The 18,922-nt window shown below is 43.2% G+C and overlaps 1 protein-coding gene across 6 annotated transcripts in view; it reads left to right on the forward strand.

The window, feature by feature from the left end:
- camta1a (calmodulin binding transcription activator 1a) overlaps positions 1 to 18,922 on the forward strand; it is a 341,465-nt gene that overhangs the window by 309,271 nt on the left and 13,272 nt on the right. For 5 of the 6 annotated variants that reach the window (XM_088404271.1, XM_088404279.1, XM_088404262.1 and 2 more), the window contains 6 exons: positions 1,329 to 1,469; positions 4,483 to 6,779; positions 8,925 to 9,051; positions 9,195 to 9,329; positions 17,961 to 18,139; positions 18,699 to 18,895. In XM_088404271.1, the coding sequence (XP_088260397.1) occupies positions 1,329 to 1,469; positions 4,483 to 6,779; positions 8,925 to 9,051; positions 9,195 to 9,329; positions 17,961 to 18,139; positions 18,699 to 18,895 (3,076 nt within the window). The remainder of the gene's footprint in view (positions 1 to 1,328; positions 1,470 to 4,482; positions 6,780 to 8,924; positions 9,052 to 9,194; positions 9,330 to 17,960; positions 18,140 to 18,698; positions 18,896 to 18,922) is intronic. The other variant, XM_088404297.1, reaches the window with a different exon arrangement.

An 18,922-nucleotide genomic window follows, 5' to 3' on the forward strand; every position in this document is an offset into this window, starting at 1 on the left:
AGTGCTTTGAAAAGGAAAGGTCAGGCTCTTGCCATTTTCTCTTGAATACAACTTTTGAAATACGGCTTAGCTCTGAAGCCGTAGAGACCCTTTCTAGGCCATTTCTTGTGCTATCAGGTAAAGTGTAGAACGTCTTGACAACTTTTTTGATGGTGGCAGGTGTGTGCTGACTCTTGGTAAACATGGCTTTCAATGCGCTTTGTTGAATCTGAACACAGTCGCATTGCTCATTCTGCATGGGTGTCGTTTTCTTCCCTCTATGTTGAGTTTCCCACATTCCCAAAAAGGCATGTATGTTCATTGAAAGTGCTAAATTGGTCAAATGAGATGTGAGTGTTTGGTGAATGGTTGTTTGTCTATATATACCCTGTGATTAGCTTTTGACCAGTTCGGTTTGTACCCTGCCTCTCAGCCAAATAATTCCGCCTCTAGCTCACATGCTGCCCTAATGGATACAAAAGGTATAGAAAAATTGATCGATAAATATCGAATGCTCATATTAATCATTTAAAAAACTCGTACTGTCTTTTCCTTTATTATTGTTTATTACTATTGATGGCTTCCATCCATTTGTACTTGCGCTCACCCACACTAATTGGATACTTGCACTCTTAAACAAATGAAAAGGTGAAAGGTAGCTTGATGAATGGTGATGAATGTGCTTTGCCGCAAAAATATTCCTTTTTTTCCTGCATCAGTCTAATATATTGTCTCTATCAATGCCCACTAAAACAGACAGCCATCTGATCAGACATTTGCGCTGCTGAGCAAGCAGAGCGATGAAGTATGATTAGCGTATTAGGATTTCTGACTCAGCTCACCATGGGGAAAATCTGTCTTTTCCCGGAGTGCAGCATCATCTTGTGATGTTTCAACCTGGAAGCATCCCTGCCAGAGTAGAGAACTGGGTCAGAGTAACATCGGCGGGTGGAAGGAGTGGGCTTGCTGTCACTTTCACCAGCTCTCAATAAGAGGACACAATAGCACGTGAGGAAAGAAATGGGGAAAGGAATGGATACTTCCACGAAGAGCTATGCAGGGAAGAGGCAAGGCGCTGATGGGAGACAAAATAGAGACTCGAAGGGAAGAAGACACAATTTTTTTCTTTGTTGTTCTATGAGTTTGAAGGAAAGTGATATGTCCGTAATCATTTCAGAAAGGTCATAGCGCTGTGAATTTGCCTTCAGGTCAAAGTAGCATTCGCTGTAAGGTGTTGTGTGAGCAACATTACTATTGTCAGCTAGCAGGTAGGGGTCAGTGGGTGGTGGTGAGGGGATGGCGTGGCTGGTGGTCTGACATCTGTGTCTCCTCCTCCTTTCTCCCGGCAGTTCATGGCATCAAGTGGACTTGCAGCAACGGGAACAGCAGCTCTGGCTTCTCAGTGGAGCAGCTAGTGCAGCAGATACTGGACAGCCACCAAACTAAGCCACCTCCTCGGACTCACAACTGCCTCTGCACGGGCACGCTGGGTAAGGGCTTTAGTGAGTGGGGCCGAGTTTGTTCTCAAGTGGTGAGCAGCAATGCCGCTCAAGGATCTTTTCTTTTTTCTTCTTGTATGTCCCGGATTAGAGAAGGTGGTTGCTGTTGATGGCTTTTAAATTTGGTGTAAAATGTGTATGTATATTTGTGCAACTGCCAGATATTGTGCATGAAAACTATATTTCACTCTCCGAGTCACAGTGAAATCTTAGGAGATGGTTTGGACACAAAAAGAACATTTTGATACAGTAATTCCCTGCTTCTTTTCACAGGGGTTAAGCACCCATAATAGAAATCATTCAAAGTAGCACAGGGGAGAGTGAGAGAGAGCCTGGAAGTGAATTAGGAATGCGACGAGACACAAATCCCACGAGAAGAGATTGAGTCCACAAGAACAAGATGAGTCTTTTGCAAAAATTTTAAAACAAACAAACAAAAAAAAGGTCATTATAACTTTTCCAATTTTCAAAATGTTTTCTTTCTATTGAGCATACTGCAAGTAAATGAACAACCAGCCCTACAGTGCAAATGTAAATCCAAACAAAGACGTCACTTTAGTTACAGGCTCAATTTCAAATGCTGCTTTGAGAAAAATCGAGGCTTTCCTCTGACTGAATAGTTTAACGTGAACAAACAAAAATATTTCATGTTTAAAGTGCCAAACATTAAATAAGTTAAGAACCAATTCAAATTATAACTACAAGAGTGACGTTACTTCTGAAGACCACAATAAGCCATCTATGGTGCAGACTGTTAGCAAACTGGGACCATCTAACAATTATCTAATATTTAAAAGTCATGTTTTTTTTGTTTTGTTTTTTTTTTGCTTTTGTTTTGTTTTTTCAGAAATACAAGCGTGTCCAAATTCGCATTGTCCAACTGTGCTCTTTGGACAGTAGCTATACCATCTACCATTGAAACGACACAATGACGAGCCCTTGATGTCGTAGGGATAGAAAGGCGCACTTTTGCAATAGCAACGAGTAAATACAGTATTGGGATTGGTTCTGCCTCCACCGTGTCAGTGGACAGAAACTGAGAGAAACAGTGGTATCTTGTTGACTGTGTTATAAAAGTGACGTCTTGACAGGATCTCATATCTAGGTGCAAGGTTCTGGAGCAGCGGCTGAAATCCACTGACATCCACGCTCAAAAATGGCTTCATATGGAGAGCTATCTACACACTAATATTGTGTGTTCTTGTGGTAGCTGGGCGGCTAGTTAGCACGTCTGCCTTACAGTTCAGAGGTCTCGGGTTCAATTCCCAGCTCACCCCAGCCTTAAGGTGTGGAGTTTGCATTTTGTCGCCATGCTTGCGTGGGTCTTCTCCGAGCACTCTGGTCTTCTCCCGTGTTCCAAAAACATGCGTGGTAGGTGTATTGGACACCCCAAATTGGCCTTAGGTATTATTGTGAGTGAGAATGGTGGTTTGTCTGTGTGTGCCTTGCAACTGGCAGGCAACCAGTCCAGGGTGGCCCCCCGCCTAATGCGGGGGGCTGGGATAGGCACCAGCATGCCACCAATCTTAGTGAAGATAAGCGGCTATAGAAAATAGATTGTGGTAGTTCTCACACTTGAGGGGCCAGCAGGGATGCAAACGTGCTTTTTATAATAATATATATGTCATAAAATAATAATAGCGTGCCCGTTTGGAGCTGTTTTTGGAGGTGTGGTTAGCTTCAGGTGTTGGTGGTAGCTCTATAAATGCCTTTGCCGTACAGCTTGTGTTAGCTGCAAGGTATGGCGTGATTTTTTTTTTCTTTTGCTGTGTTTACAAACTTCCTTTTTCTTATCACTCAATATTTACCATCCTTTGCACTATTCTTTCTTTCAATTAATTCAATTGGTGGATCGCAAACAGCATTCAGGTGCGTACCACCATTTACTTTACAAGAGTGTAACACTTGCCTATATCCATGGACGTAGTGGCCCTCCGTTGAAGTTTTGGCTCAACAAGTCACATACATTCCATTAGTAGTCGCACTAAATCTGGTCTCATCTTTTAATATTTATTTGTTATATTATATTTTTATAATATTATATAATTATATAATATTATTTGTTATATTGTTATATTTTTTTAAGCTTTCTTTTTTTAAGTTGTTTTTTTTTAAGCTTCCTGCATAGACTTTAAAACCATCATACACTTGAAAATATGCATGCGAGTTGCAGGTTTTATTTTTGTCCACCTGGGGTCACCATGATCACATTTTGCACTGTAGTGTTTGTGACGATGGTGGTGCATCTGTTTTTCAAATGCAGATCTGGCCTGTTGCCTGTCATAGAAGTGAGTTGGCTGTGTAGCGTGATGAACAGTTGAGGCTATCAGCAGATCTGCGAAGAATGTGCTTGTGTTTACTCTATTTTGCTACCTTTTGCTCATGAAGTGAATGATAGTGCACCTTTGGTTGTTTCCTCCTTCTACTTCAACCACCTGTCATGATTTATAATTTGTGCTACCAAGTGATGGAACTGATTTGCATTTCACCCAATTTGCTCTTGATTTGCGCTTATTGCTATGTGAGTTTCAAAAAACAGTGGGAAAATGATCACAGCAAAATCACTTAATCTAATAAAAAAAAAAATCCAACATACATTGTTTGTTATAATAATGAATACATAACGTCTGTTACTGTTGGTTTGTCAAACGCTAGCTCAGTAATAGGAAAATGTTTGCAAAATTTCAGCTTAACCTTATAGTGTGGGCAACATGAAACGAGGCTAATATGTATGGATTTTTTTTTTTTTTAAGCGGCAAGAATGGGCTTCCATATTTATATTATATTAACGAACCTCCTCAAATTTCCCAGGGTGCTCCCGTTGGTAGTTTCCAAGAATGGCTGTATACTGGTACTCGTTTGTACTGTACTCCCAAGTAGAAAAACAAAAAGATCCCCCGTGTGGCATATTAAAGTACAATATGTAGTTATTTTTCCTTTTCCTTCCTTTCTACAACTTTTGACTAAACCCTTTTTTTGTGCTCTGTTTTCTGTCGGCCCTCAGGTGCTGGTAGCAGCGTGCACCACAAATGCAACAGCGCCAAACACCGCATCATCTCCCCCAAAGTGGACCCCCGTACAGGAGCTTACAGCAGCACTCACTCTGAAGTACAAAACAACGATGTGTCCGAGGGAAAAACTGAGCACGGTGGCCATGGTGGCCCCAAAGGCTCTGGGGGAGGAGGGGGAGGAGGAGGGGGCAGCGCCAGGGAGAAACGGAACGGCAAAGTCCACAAGCCCGTCTTGCTACATCAGAACAGCACCGAAGTGTCATCCACCAACCAGGTTGAGGTGCCTGACACCACCCAGAACTCCCCCGTGTCCATCAGCAGCGGCCTCAACAGCGACCCCGACATGGCCGATAGCCCTGTGGTGACAGGGATGAGTCACGTGGCCTCAGTCATGTCTGGCCTTTCCCAGGGGGTCTTTATGTCGGAAGTTGCCGGCGACCCCGCCTACAGCATATCTCCCACTGGCGGCCCCAACACTCACCTCCTGGGTGCAGATGCCACCTCCCAAAGTTTGGTGCTCTCTGTGACCTCTGATCGTCACAAGTTTGCTTTCCCAAGCGGTGCCGTGGGGGAACCTGGGAATGCAGGGGACAGTCTTTCCATGTTGTCTGCAGCTGGCGTTTCGGAGGAACTGGTTCTCTCAAGCAGTCTGGACTCTGGAACCATCAAGATCCCGGAGACCAATATGAACTTTGACCCTGACTGCTTCCTGAACAACCCCAAACAAGGCCAGACCTATGGAGGCAGTGCAATGAAGACTGAAGGAAACTGTGCCTCATCCTCCTGCGGGGTCAGCGGTAGCACCAACGGCACTCTGCAGAGCTCTCCATCCATGACCGACAATGGTTACAGCTTCAACTCAGCTTTGGTGAAGAACATCAAGACTGAAGACACATCCTTTGAACAGCAACTGGCCAAGGAGGGTGGCTATCAGGTGGGGGCAGTAGTCAACTGTGGTAGCAGCGTGGCTGTGCCATCCTGTGCCACATCAGGCCAGGGCAGCCTCACACTGACCGCAGCGGGATCCTTGCTTCCTTCTGGTGGTGGTTTAAGTCCGAGCACCACCCTGGAGCAAATGGATTTCAGTGCTATCGATGCCAAGCAGGACTACGTGTCTGGTGCCTCCGCAGTGAGCTATGGTCAAGCCATGTCCAGTTCTCACATGCCACACCAGACCCGCTCCCCCAGTTTCTTCCTTCAGGATGCTTCTCAGCCCAGCCAGGCCCAACAGGGAAGAGCCAACATGGGTCAGAAAACACACATGATGGAGCACAATAGCCACGACTCTGGAGCTTATATGGGGCTGCATGTGGTTAAGACTGAGTCTCCTTCCAGTAATGGTCACCTCCATCTTCACCAGCAAAACCAACATAGAACCAACTGTAATGGAGGCTCACCAACAGACAACACCAACCAGACTGGATCCTTGCAGCTCCTGCAGTACCAGGGAACTTTCCCTGGGCTCGGCAATGACCACGAGGAGGTGGTGGGTCTGGAACAGCCGGGCAGTGTGGCTTCTGGGCAGGCCGGAGCCCCCAAGAATGGAGCAGAGAATCTTCTCAAGCCAGGAGATCAAATGCAGGCCTGCGTGTCAGGAAATGGAGAAGGGGACAACGCTGAGCATTATCTGCAAGCATCGGATGGTGGCGGAGGAGGTGGAGGGGGAAATTCCGGCGCTGGTGAAGGTATGGCACTTCACAATGAAAACGGAGATGGCAACAATCGCACTCCACAGCAACAACAGCTGCAGCCGCTACTCCAGGGAGCAAGCATGGTCCAGGGACTATACAACGCGGTTGCAAACCATCAGGGCTTGGGGGGAGCCGCCAGTAACGGAGGAGCAGGGGGGGGCGGCATGGAGATAAGCCTAGATCACTTTGACATCTCTTTCGGAAACCAATTCTCAGACCTCATTAATGACTTCATCTCAGTGGACGGCAGTGGAACGGCCATGTCCGCCGGAGGGACCCTCTACGCTCACCAGCTCGTCGCTTCCCACAGCTCTGATGGTCAAAACACTGCCGGCGTGGGCCCCCAACAGGGCCAGGAGGATGCCAGGGGTTCTGGCTACAACCCGTCAGACCTCTGTCTTCAACCATGTTGCAGCCCCCAGTCTCTGAGCGGGGGTGCAGGTGCAGGGGGAAACACTGGGGAGGCGGGATCACTGTCATACATGAATGTGGCCGACGTCGTCACTGCAGCTGTTGCACATGGCACTCTCGGCATGCTCCAGGCCACTGGTCGGCTCTTCATGGTCACCGACTACTCTCCTGAGTGGTCCTATCCTGAGGTGAGCAAGTGAATATGCTACTTGACTTAATTGAGGGAACCCAAGATTGTGCTGACATTGGTCATTAAAGATACATCGTGCATGCTACTTTTCTCCAGTAATGAAAATTATCACGTTTCCATCTAATTTTGTAATTCACATTTACAGTACGGCATATACTGTATGCCTACTCAGCAGCAGAATCGAGCACAATACAGCATTGGAGAAACGATCAACGTGACGTTATATTTATTGTCCACAAGATGGCAGTAAGACCCAAGATAAAGGTTTCCGATCACTTGTGCGCCTTGGATGTAGTTCTCAGTTCTGTACTTTTGGTGGCAGCATAAACAAAGCCGTAAAGCACTAAAAATCGCTCCACTCAAGCACTATGTTCAAAAAAAGTACTGTTTATCCAAAGTGATACTGACATAACGTTCAGTTTTGGGTGTTTCTGTCACAGAGATTTGAAGGGTATTGTTCAACATATGTTTTTTCACTGGTGAACAACTGCATTGCATCATATTGTTTTTTTTTTTAATATTTGGCGGAAATTATTCTGCTCCATGAAAACTTCAAATGAAACCTCACACCAAATAATATTGCTACTATACACTATGACAGTTAGTATAGCATGTGTATGTAGTTTAAAAAAAACGTTAATATGTTTTTCATTACGTGTCCAACCAGAAATAGTCCTTTAAGGTAGACTCTTCTGTTCTATGAGGGTCATGTCCAAGACCGCAACACAATAGTTACCCTTATGCAACAGTTTTCAATACATCATAATCACCACCTGTGTTTGATAAGAGGACAAAATAACCCATCACTCAATTATTTATTAATGCAAATTTCTCTGTACTTGTCAAATAATTTGGTTATAAGTACAGTATCATAATTTACAATAGGACAAGGGTGTAAATGCTTGAAATGCATATTGCCCAAAATCTTTGGATTGATTTAATCTATCCATTGGATTGCTGTGAATTTGTGGGTCTGCATGAGGCAACGTAGGCAAACTAGATTGGTGATGGAAATAGAGTTCTAAGGTCAAATCCACGTCGCTCCGGCCTCCCTGTGTGGTGTTTGCATGTTTTCCTCGAGCCTGCGTGGGTTCTCCAAAAACATGAATGGCAGATGTATTGGCCAAATTGCCTTTAGGTGTGATTGTGAATTTGAACGGTTGTTTGTCCCTGTGTATCCTGTGATTGGCTGCCGACCGGTTCAGGTTGTCCACCGCCTATTGCCCATAGACAGCTGGGTAAGTGGCTCTTGAAAATAAATGGATGAATGGATCCCTCTCAAATGTACCCCTTGGGGTTTGTGAAGGCATTCTTGCAAATTTGTCTCATGTTTTCTGCAGGTATCGCAAATCAAATTCAATGCGTTTGAATGCCAAGATAGGAACAATAATTATTTCCATTCAAATTAAGAGCAAATTAGTTGAAAAAATGAAGCAACCTTTTACTAAATCAGGTTTTATGACTCTTTTGCAAAATGTTGTATGCCTTTTTTTCAAGTTTTATATGGATCTGCATTGTTTTCAGTGATGCCATTTTTAAGCAGACGCGGCCGAAATAATAGATGCTGTTAGACAATCCATCTTCAGAAGTTGCGAAATAAAATACACCTCGCGGTACCACTACAAATGTTGTTTCAAAGCTAAAACAATCAGGCACAGGCGACACTGAGCTATTTTCAGCTGTATCAAAAAATAGGCTTTTTACTGGTTTTAGGGCACTTGGTAGAAAAAATATTTCAAAGTGGGTTAATTGAAAATAAAGTTGAGAACCAATGTTCCAATTTTTGATTATGCAGAGAAGGCAAACACTTTCATATAAACTGCAATGATGAGTATGAAAGCATTCATCGGCCACAAATCATAATGCTTTATGATCTATATTACTGATAATAGTCAATCCACAGAAGAGAGATTCGCACGTGTCCCAGAAATGTTGTAGACAATAGCTGAAATCCTAAAATGATGCCATTTTATCCTTATCAGGAGTAAAAAACACAACCGATGGAGGGTTTTTTGTCCGTGAAAAACAAATGATCATCTTTGTAAGGGCAGAGCCTTTGATTCTTGAGTACATATTAGCGAAGCTATAGAGTATTGTGGATCCAATTGTTGTTGGGTGAATTAAATCCACATCTGTTTTGAAGGGTGGTATGAAAGTTCTAATCACGGGGCCCTGGCAAGAAGCTGGCTCAAACTACAGCTGCTTATTCGACCAGATCTCAGTTCCGGCTTCTCTCATCCAACCCGGTGTGCTGCGTTGCTACTGCCCAGGTGCGATATGCGTGCTGATTTCTTTGATTTCGTTAAATTCATAGTCCAAAAAATCCAGTCTTGAAGTGAGTTTTAAGCAAAATTGTTGAGATTGCTTTACATACAGGTAGTCATTATGATAAACATTTGCATTTTCTCATCAGCTCATGACACAGGCCTGGTAACACTCCAGGTGGCCGTGAGTAATCAGATCATCTCCAGCTCTGTGGTTTTTGAGTACAAGGCTCGTGCGCTTCCTTCACTGCCCTCCTCTCAGCATGACTGGCTCTCTCTCGATGGTGAGTTACTTGCAACAACTTCCTTCACCTTACTCACAGTGTCTCAAATCTCGAATACGCTTCTTGAAAGTCTTCAATGTGAGTACATTACGCTGCTGCACATTTGTTCTTGTTTTGTATTGAAACTATGTTCACACATTCCTAATCAGACACCTAAAACGTATTATAGGAGATCAAACTACAGTACTAATTTCAACATGTTTGCACTCTCCTCTGCCCCTTAAAACATTGTGTTGTATACTGTGTATTTTATCTAGCGGTTGTTTTGATGTGCATTTGTTGGTAAAACTTCAATTCCACTGTATCAACGTGATAATCACATGCAGATATTGATCTGCATTGTTTCAGATATGTGCATACCTTGGATCAGTGGTTTGCAAATGGTGGTACTAGTAGCCCTGGGGGTACTTGAAGACAAAACAAAACAAAAAAAACATGAAATTATTGTTGCATATTGCATTATTGAATGAATTGTTTCAGGAAAATATAAGCTCATAAAACAAATTTTATGTTCAGTAGGTTATTCAAATTCATTATTGTAAAAAGCCAGATTCTCCCCCATACTAGAATGGTTTGACCCAACTGTTCACATGCTACCTCCCCGTTACCTGTCATGTATTTTTGTGAACACATCTCTAATATGATCCCAAAAGAAGACACTTTAAGTTGAATATTTTTCTGTGGACAAATATGTATTGGGGAACAGTTCTGACACTTTATGTTGATTTTTTTTTAATTTTTTTTTTTTGGGGGGGGGGGCAATTAATAAATAATGACTTGTTTTTGTGAACGGATCTCTAATGTAACCCCCAAAAAAGTATGCTTTATGTTTAATATTTTTTTCTGGGACAAATATTTATTTATAATTATTTCTTTTTGAGAAAAGGTCTGACAGTTTATATTGATTATTTTTTGTCGAGCTACATTTATTGATAATTAAGTTATTTCATTTTAATAATAGATTTCTTCTCTGATCCAAAAGAGGACACTTTTGGTTGATTTATTTATTTTTTTACGGACCAATACAAATGAAGTGTGAAAGGTGATTTAAGGCTTTTTTTTTTTTTTTTACCCCAAACGGCTTTGCATGATTTAGGGGTACTTGGCTGAAAAGATATTTCACAGGGAGTACATCTCTGAAAAAAGGTTGAGAACCACTGCCTTGTATGAGTGGTTTTACCTAAAGCCCTTCTTCACTAGTTGGCAGGATTTTTGTGGCAGTAGTTTTGCTCAATAGAGCCAGCTTGTTGGGCTATCATATTGAACAAACTGCAGTAAAAAGACAATGTTGAATAACTCTTGCATGAGTCAAGTGAAGAAGACTTGCGTACATCTTCAAGCATATCCATCACTCACATTTCTCAGAATACAGTATATTGAGCATGTTCTTTGTAGATATGAATGTGTGTGTGCGTGTGTGTGTGCATGCGGAGTGCGAGGAAAAGTATTACTGCAGTGCCTGGGCATTGACAGGATAAAGTAGGACGTGGTGAAGCACGGGCTCCCAGGACCGCTGCATTGCAGACGGCCCTGGAGGGAGTGGGAGGGAGATGTTGGCTCATACGCGGCAGGACCATGGATCCCTCCGCCATTCATACCCGAATGCCTCAGCATCACTGGCTCATTCATGGAAAAAGCTGAGGAGGCGCTGGCTGACTGGGAAAAAGCAGCCCACCCTTTTACCTTTTTTAGTTAACTATTTCTTAGTTTAACTCCTTGCTTGCTAGCAGCCGTTACCTGTTGGTCGCTATTTATTATTTGCTTTGCTCCAGATAATGGCAATTTAGGCAATTTAGCGTTTGTTGTAGCGCGATTACTGTTCACGTTAGAGACATCCACTGTAGGTTGCATAATGGATAATTCTAAGTGCTATGTCAACAATGCAAAGACATTCACGATGTTTATTATTGTGGGTAATTAAAGTTTTTACATACAGTTTCAAGAAATATATATTTTTCATAAATATGCAATTTAAACATTAAAAAAAACAAAGCAGCTCTCGCATTACATTTTTGCAAGTTATACGGCTCAAAAATCAGACAGACTTTGTGTGCACTCATACCCCCAAGTTGAAATCGTCCACTTTGTTCCCAAGTAGGGCAGGCAGGCCCTGTCTCTGGCGCATGTCGTAGTCATTCACACGGCGATCACGCAGAGTGACTACACGGACTAGAAGTCAAAGTGCACCACTTGATTCCAAAAGGCGGCTGACATAACAGTTTGTATTAAATGTGCAGCGTTGTGCGCAAGTAGATTGGCCAAGTAGGACGACTCGGTGTTGTGATAATGCTAATGGCACTGCTGCCCGACTGCCTGCCTGCCTTGATTTGTCATAATGCAGAGTGGGGGAAGGGGCGCTTTTTTTCCCTTCCTCTGCAGCATTGCAGGTAGGGAGCCACGGGCAGGACACAGCCAGCATCTGTGCTCATCTCTCCAATAAGACACTGCTTCCAACCTTTTATAGATCCCAGCCCAGGGCGCGCGTGTGCCTTTGTGTTTCGTTTAGATTGAGCCGCGTTACAGCTTCGCTCGCTCAAGCGGTGTGAAGATTGTTGCGAGCAGCTAACACATAGTATAATGTAGGCGCCGCAGATGGGCGTGTTTGGTGTAACTACAACTTTTGCACAGATTCGATTTACTGATGGGGCAGCGTTCACGCAACAAACCTGTTTGAATGTTACGCCGTAGGAGCCCCATGCCGTAAGGGAGGTAAACAAAGAGGTGAGCAGGGGGTGCTGGAAGAAAGCAGCCCACCAGTGAGGACAGCGGCATCTGTTTACCGGGAGCACGTGTGCACTAGTGTGTGTGCGGGTGTGTGTAAGAGAGGGAGAGGCGAAAGAAGTGGAGAAGAGGAGGAGGGGGCTATTAGAGCAAGAGGAGTAGCTCTCCGTGCCGCTCTCTCCGCTCACTTGTTCCATTGTTTGACTCCGTGGAGAAGGCTGACACTCGGTCCACGCAACATGGATGTGCTTTTGCATTGCTTCGCCTGAGGAGTTTAGACAATTTGTTTTCGCTTTGTTTTTTTGGTTAGGATTTTAATGGGACGCAGCCATGGCTCAACTCGCGTGGGTCAGGATACTGGTGACTGACACCTGCGCCTCCTAACAAACAAAGGCGATCTGTGTCTTTGATTGTTTGGTGTTTTTTTTTCTTTTTTTTTAACTCCTCATTTGGCCTGGACTCTACTCGATGGAAAATAAGATAGAAGGTTAGAACTTCAGGCTTCAGTGTTGTGTAATTTAGGTTTAGTATGTATTGTGTGTGTGAGAGACAATCAGAAGAAGTTCAAGTTGCATGCTGCTGCTGTTGTGGTGACTCTGCTAAGGTGGACTTGAAATAAATGTACCCCTCTGACTGTAGTAGAAAAGTCCTGACTCACTACTACTGCATGAACTCAAGTTATCTTTTCATTAAAGCACCAAAATTTTCTTTGATTAAAAAAAAAAATCCAAATATTATTCGTGGGATGCATAATCCCACAGACAGCCTTATTCATTAAAAAGGGCTGTTTTTTTACTTCACCCATTTTCCATAAGTAAATTATCATTGTGCACCACCGAACAGTCATGTTACACACGTCTATATACATTATTGAAGTTCTGACAATATCATTTTAACTTACTGAACGTGCCATTAATTGAACAGTTAACTTGTTAGATGACAGGCAACAGACGGACATGCAATTTTTTTGCCATACCTAAGAAGTACGTTTAGTTGTTCTATCCGTCTTTATCGGTCACTGATATTGGTAGATAAATAGATACATAATTTATTTCAGAGTAATCAAATGTAACTGAACAACACCTGATGATCGTACAGTGGTTGAGAATCACTGAATACTTTACAAGTTCCATGCCTCTCAAGCTGTAATGGCCCTCTACATTTCTGAAAACAAGTGGGCTACATCACATGACTGTGATTCTGTATCACTGTTGTTTTAAGTTATTACTACAGTCCTTTGGTACACGAAACACTTGATTTCAAGTTTGGGAACTTTAGACGTAATTGTTCCTGAGGGGAAAAACAATGTTACCATGAATCAGATCCAAACAGCGACTTTGTCCTCACGTTGCCTTCTCGCTCAACTAAAAGCATTTAAAGGCCTAATATTCATTGATTTAACTAATGAGTTAATCCATTAAACAATGGTGTGGTCAAGTGGTATTGCCATAAGTGTGGTTGGCAAGTGGCAGATACAGTAAACAATGCTTATTACCAATTTTAGCAATAGAGACAAGCGTTTACTATCTTCAGTCAGATGCACTAATATGAAAAGCGTTTTCATGAGACCATGTGGGCCAATATGATCAATAGTGAGACGCACAAATGTAAAATGACCAATGCCAAACAAAATTAACAGCATTTTAAAATTTCAGAATCAGCTCCTTATCATCCTCCATTACGAGCGTGATATGGACTAACCTGTGGCTTTACATGGACTATTGCTGAAATTGTTCGGATCTGGCTTTTCTTCTTCACAGTGCTGGCCATTCATTATTTATTCATATCTTGTGGCAAGAATGTCTGAAAGGTTTCGATAAAAGGCTTTGCCGCTTGTGGACAGTTGATAAGGTGCTCTTAGCAAGTTTAAAGTTGATTTTCAGTTAATCCTTATCAGGCTAAGTACAAGAAAAAAAATACCACAATGCATATAAATCAGAAAATAATTAAGACTGCACATCATTGGTGGGCATACCAGTCACAATTCACACTTGATGCAACATAATGGCACTTTGTCAAGGTTTTGTGTTCATTGATTTTATGTGTGTATAATTCATAGTTTGAATGATGTATATGCAATGTGTATTTATGCATTATATCGTTAAGAAACCCTGAATTCAAACTGGTCCTTAGTCCAAGCCTATTCTGTATCAGTGTAATAGTGCAATGGTATATGACAGTAAGTTCCCATGGCACTCAGTCTTGGCATTTTACCTTTGTTGTGACAGAATCTATCCCTAAACATTGCAGACTAGATTTGTATTGACCTATTTAGCTGGACAAATGCCAGGAGGCTAGGAGCCCCGCTCGCTTTGTTGCAGCACAAGCAATGCAATCACGCATTAGTTTGTGACCTTTGGTAGCTGTTCATTCATGTTCCCATAAGATTCTGAATCACTAGATTGCATATGGAAAAAGTCCATTGAAAAAGCTGAGCATCCCGTAATTTTGCAAGTATGAAGTTTCAAGTTGAGTTTACACCTTGAAATGAATTGACCAGCCTGATATCACATGCATCTACTAAGAAACTGACTGCAGGATGATTTGAAAAACAAAGGGTCCCATGTTTGAACACATCTCCTAAATTTGAGGATAAAGTCAGTCTTCGTCAAAGGTTTTTGTAAGAGTTTAAAACAAAAAACACGGAGCCGTATTAAGACCATTTTCAAGGTAAATGCTCAGTTGTGCCTTTTTAGTTGCATTTTTTTTGCTTGAGAAATGACAAATACTTTAACAGCCTGGGTGTTTCCCCTTAGCTCAGAATTTTCCAACCTGTCTTTGGAAACTTTGTGCCTTGGCACATCCTTTTTCTTTTGCCCTCCTCGTCCCCCTTCTTTCCTCTTATCTCTGCTCAACCTTACGCTGCCCTTGCATGTAATCCCCCAACACACACTCACCACATTAACACACGTTGCATATCAGTCTCTTGAAGAGTTTCTACCTTGTCAAGAGACTATCTGCATCATTACATTACATTCGGACTCTTCTGAATGGAAAGAGCTTGAGTGACCTCTGAGAAAAGCAGTTTAAAGTCATCGTATGCCCTAGTGTGGAGGCCAAATTCGTTTTATCTCACACAAAGTACCCCAAGCTGCTAAAGTTGCTTTCCACACGGAGGCTGTCTTGGCCCTCTGAAAAATGCAGCTGGCTCTCGGGTCCACACGGGCAGCGCAAGTGATTTGTTATAATGAGGATCCATGGCAAGCAATAAAATGACTCATTTGTGGTAGTGGTCGTAAATGTTCAGGCTCTTTTGTCGGACAGTATTAAGTGGATTTTTCTTCATCTTCGTGCCGATAACGGCCACTACATTAAAAGACTTCATTGGTGGCATTTTTCAGCCTCTTCAGGCATTTATCTCATAGATGGGAAACGTTTTACCCTCCAGAGGACGGGGCAGGTGTTTTTGCAGTCCACTCGAAGGGTACTTAAAGCAATTTATGCAGTGGGCCGCACTGTTGACTGTTCTCCTTTTTTTTTGTATCTACTTGATTGTGGAAAGTTAGAAAAAGTCCCCCAAAAAAGCAAAGAAAGTAGTAATTGAAATAATGACCATAGTTCTATGTTATAAAACAAATGAATACATTGATGAATGAATGCCACTTGCATTTTAGTTTACCCCAAATATGTGCGAGTGAGCACGCCTGCCATGCAGCTCCACAAACCCGAGACTAGGAAGGGGCCAACGATGTCATCGCGTTGGTGCACTTCTGTTTGGCTGCTCACCTTCCATGTCTCCTCCCTTCTCCCCTCCCACTTCATCTCTTCCCCCATCCTCCCTCTGCAGTGGATGTGCATCGCATTCTGAGTAGCAGGCAGCAGGTGGAAATGACATCATCTGCACTGCAGCACACTGCAGCATTGGGCCTGAACAAAGACATGTCAGTGTGCTGCTAACCATCCGCTCTGCCACTCCGTGCTTCTCTATCTGCCTTGACCCGTGTCTGCTCGGGCAGGATGGAGCGCGTAGCCTTGTACTGAGACAGCTCGTGGCACACTGACCCCAGGGCTCCAGACACAAAAACCTGGCCTTGGTAGAGAATGCTAAATCGTCACTAATTAGTGGGTCGATCGTTAAAGATGCTGTAAACATATGCATCTTTGCAGCCCACTTGATGAGACAGGAGGTTTTTACAGAGACGTGAAGGGAAGCCAATTGAACCTGAGGTAGGCACAGTGCAGCACGCTGTCACTGAGTGCTGCAATTCACCAGCCACTGACATTATGTGTTTGTTTGACCTCTTTTACTGTAGGATGACATTAGGCTTCCGCAGTAAAGCATAAATTCCACCACGTTATGTTTTGTGAAGGCTCCACACTTGGAGCCATCAAGTCTGACGACGTCTACGCGGGGATGAGTGGGTCAAGTGTTGTACACATAAAGCATCGATATAATCCTCATAGATTTCGGTCCATGTTTTCCCAGTCTCCCTTTTTTTTTCTGTGTACATACAGTCCTTCCCCTCCCCTTCATCAATAAGCCAATAGAAGACAAACCATACACACACAGCCATGTTCCTGTCGCCTAGTTACCGCTCAGCAGCAGGTTTCCACAGAAACGGCCTCATGGTGGCCAAATAGGGAATGCTAATGCAGTCTGCCATACTCATCCCATTGAACTGAATAGACAAATCAATCTTTGTATACGTGCGTGGACGTTGATATGCAGTACCTGCAAGTGTTCGTCACTGGCTTGGCTTCTTGCTTAAAGGGGCAGCTTGCAATTTTGAAATGGCTATCAAGCAGGTGGATATTCCTCCATAGTTTCGGCAGGTCCTGAAGGTCAAAGAAACAGGCCAGCGCAAGGCTCTAGAGGTGTGATGTGTGTGTGGCAAATGATTGATATGTCGTCAGTCATGCCTTTTGTCTCTGATTGATTTTTGTTTTCTCCTCCAGGCTTTGGTTTCTTAAAACTCAAATTAGAGGTAAGATAAGATGATGGGGCCAGAAAAAGATGATTTTCACATATGCTTTTACAGTGGTACTGTCAAGTCAGACTAAGAGTTTTAACAAATACAACAAAAAGCGCTAGCTCCTCTTTTAACGTTCAAGCCCTTATAATGTCATGTGAAAGTTCCCAGCATTTGACTTGTCAGTTGCAACTATCACATCATTATTTATGGTGAAATTTAGCTATTTAATCACCCATGACATTTTTTTTTCTCTTAGCTTTTCCTGTTCCAGATATTAGCCGCCTGCAAATCAGCTTGTAAGCACTCTCAAGGCTAATGCACTTCCATCTTGATGTATGGAATGGCTTACAGTATTCTTCAAGGTTTGTGGATATGGTTGTGATTGATTGGTAATGTCCCCTCTTATCCCCCCCTCCGGTGTCTGCTTATGGAAGGGGAGTGGGGAGTCTGGACTCTTTTGCTCTCACTGGTTGCATTTAATCAGCTGGAGAGGCCTTCACTCGCACGCTCCCTGCAGAGTCCTGCATGTGCTTGTGTGAAAAGGGGGACCAATTTAATGTCATTGCTCAGCCTGTTAATCTTCTGAACGAGCAGCAGTTTAGAATTGGGAGCCCCATAACAGGTGATTGATGGATTTTGAAGGTACATTTTGGCAAAGCGTCTTGTTATGATGAAATTCGTGATTGATGCTTTGTTCTCGCTCACTTCTCAGTCAGGTTAATGTTGATTATGCAGGGTTTGTAATAGCCAGAAGAGGGACCTCGCCATTTATGGCTTATGTCACAAATGGTTGATGGTTTTGGTTCAACGGGCTTCGGCAGCTCCACTGCTTGTTCAAAGGCACACATCTGGTGCCTACAGTGTAAACATTCAACTTGTCGGGATATAATGTTGTGTGTGCGGGTCCCACACAACAGAACACAAGTATTTATTTTCACACTGAATTCAACTCATGGGATGAAATGTGTTCCGCCACTGTGTCCCACCACCTGGACAGATAACCAGTTCAGAATGTCTATCCTGGAGCGCTTGGAGCAGATGGAGAGGAGGATGGCAGAAATGGCCAGCCACCAGCAGCAGAGCAGTGCAGGGACTGGTGGAGCTGGAGGAGCAACAGGAGGAACTGGTGGAGGAGGGGGAGCGGGCGGAGGAGGAGACAACAGTAGCCAGACTCAGGTAAACAGCTGCTGAGTTAACTTGCATAGCACAAAAAGCACACAAACTTCACTGTGCTTTCTTTTCTTTCAATGGAGAAGTACTGCAGTTACAATTGTACCCTAAGTACTATCATTTACAGGTATATACTGCTGTGTGTCAGGTTATGTAAGTCGCTAACACATTTAAAACACACACCACCATTGTTCGTTCTCAATTTAAACCAGATTAGGATCTCTTTATCCGAATACAATAAAGCTTTGCTAAACCTTTCTGCAAAACCTTTGTTTCTTTTCAACTAAGACATACTCTATAGAAAACCTTCAACCCTCCAAGTATTAGGTTGTATACTTTGCTGTCACCTTCTTTGTCTCTGGAGTTCCCTTTGATACGCCTCTCTTCTCTCACGGAAGACAAATTCACTGCTCCATGTTTGTTCTAGACAACACTAATTGGCGAGACTACCTGATCTTCACTCAATGTTCACCGTGCATAATAGTATTAATCTCATCCCCGAAGTAACGGTAAAGGTTATTGGTGTAAAACCACCAATAAATCTTTAATTGTAAATGTTTGGCAGTGTGGATCCGGCCCATCGCAGACCAACAGCTCGTTTGAGAGCCGCGTCGTCGTGGTTTGTGAGAAGATGATGAGCAGAGCTTGTTGGGCCAAGTCCAAACATTTAATCCACTCCAAGACTTTCCGAGGCATGACCCTCCTTCACCTGGCTGCTGGCCAGGGCTATGCCACACTCATCCAAACGCTCATCAAGTGGCGGTGGGAGCAAAACACTGACAGTACACC

Source organism: Hippichthys cyanospilos, chromosome 2 (assembly GCF_059441005.1).
Source record: "Hippichthys cyanospilos isolate Australia breed blue-spotted pipefish chromosome 2, RoL_Hcya_1.0, whole genome shotgun sequence".
NCBI classification, from domain to species: Eukaryota; Metazoa; Chordata; class Actinopteri; order Syngnathiformes; family Syngnathidae; genus Hippichthys; species Hippichthys cyanospilos.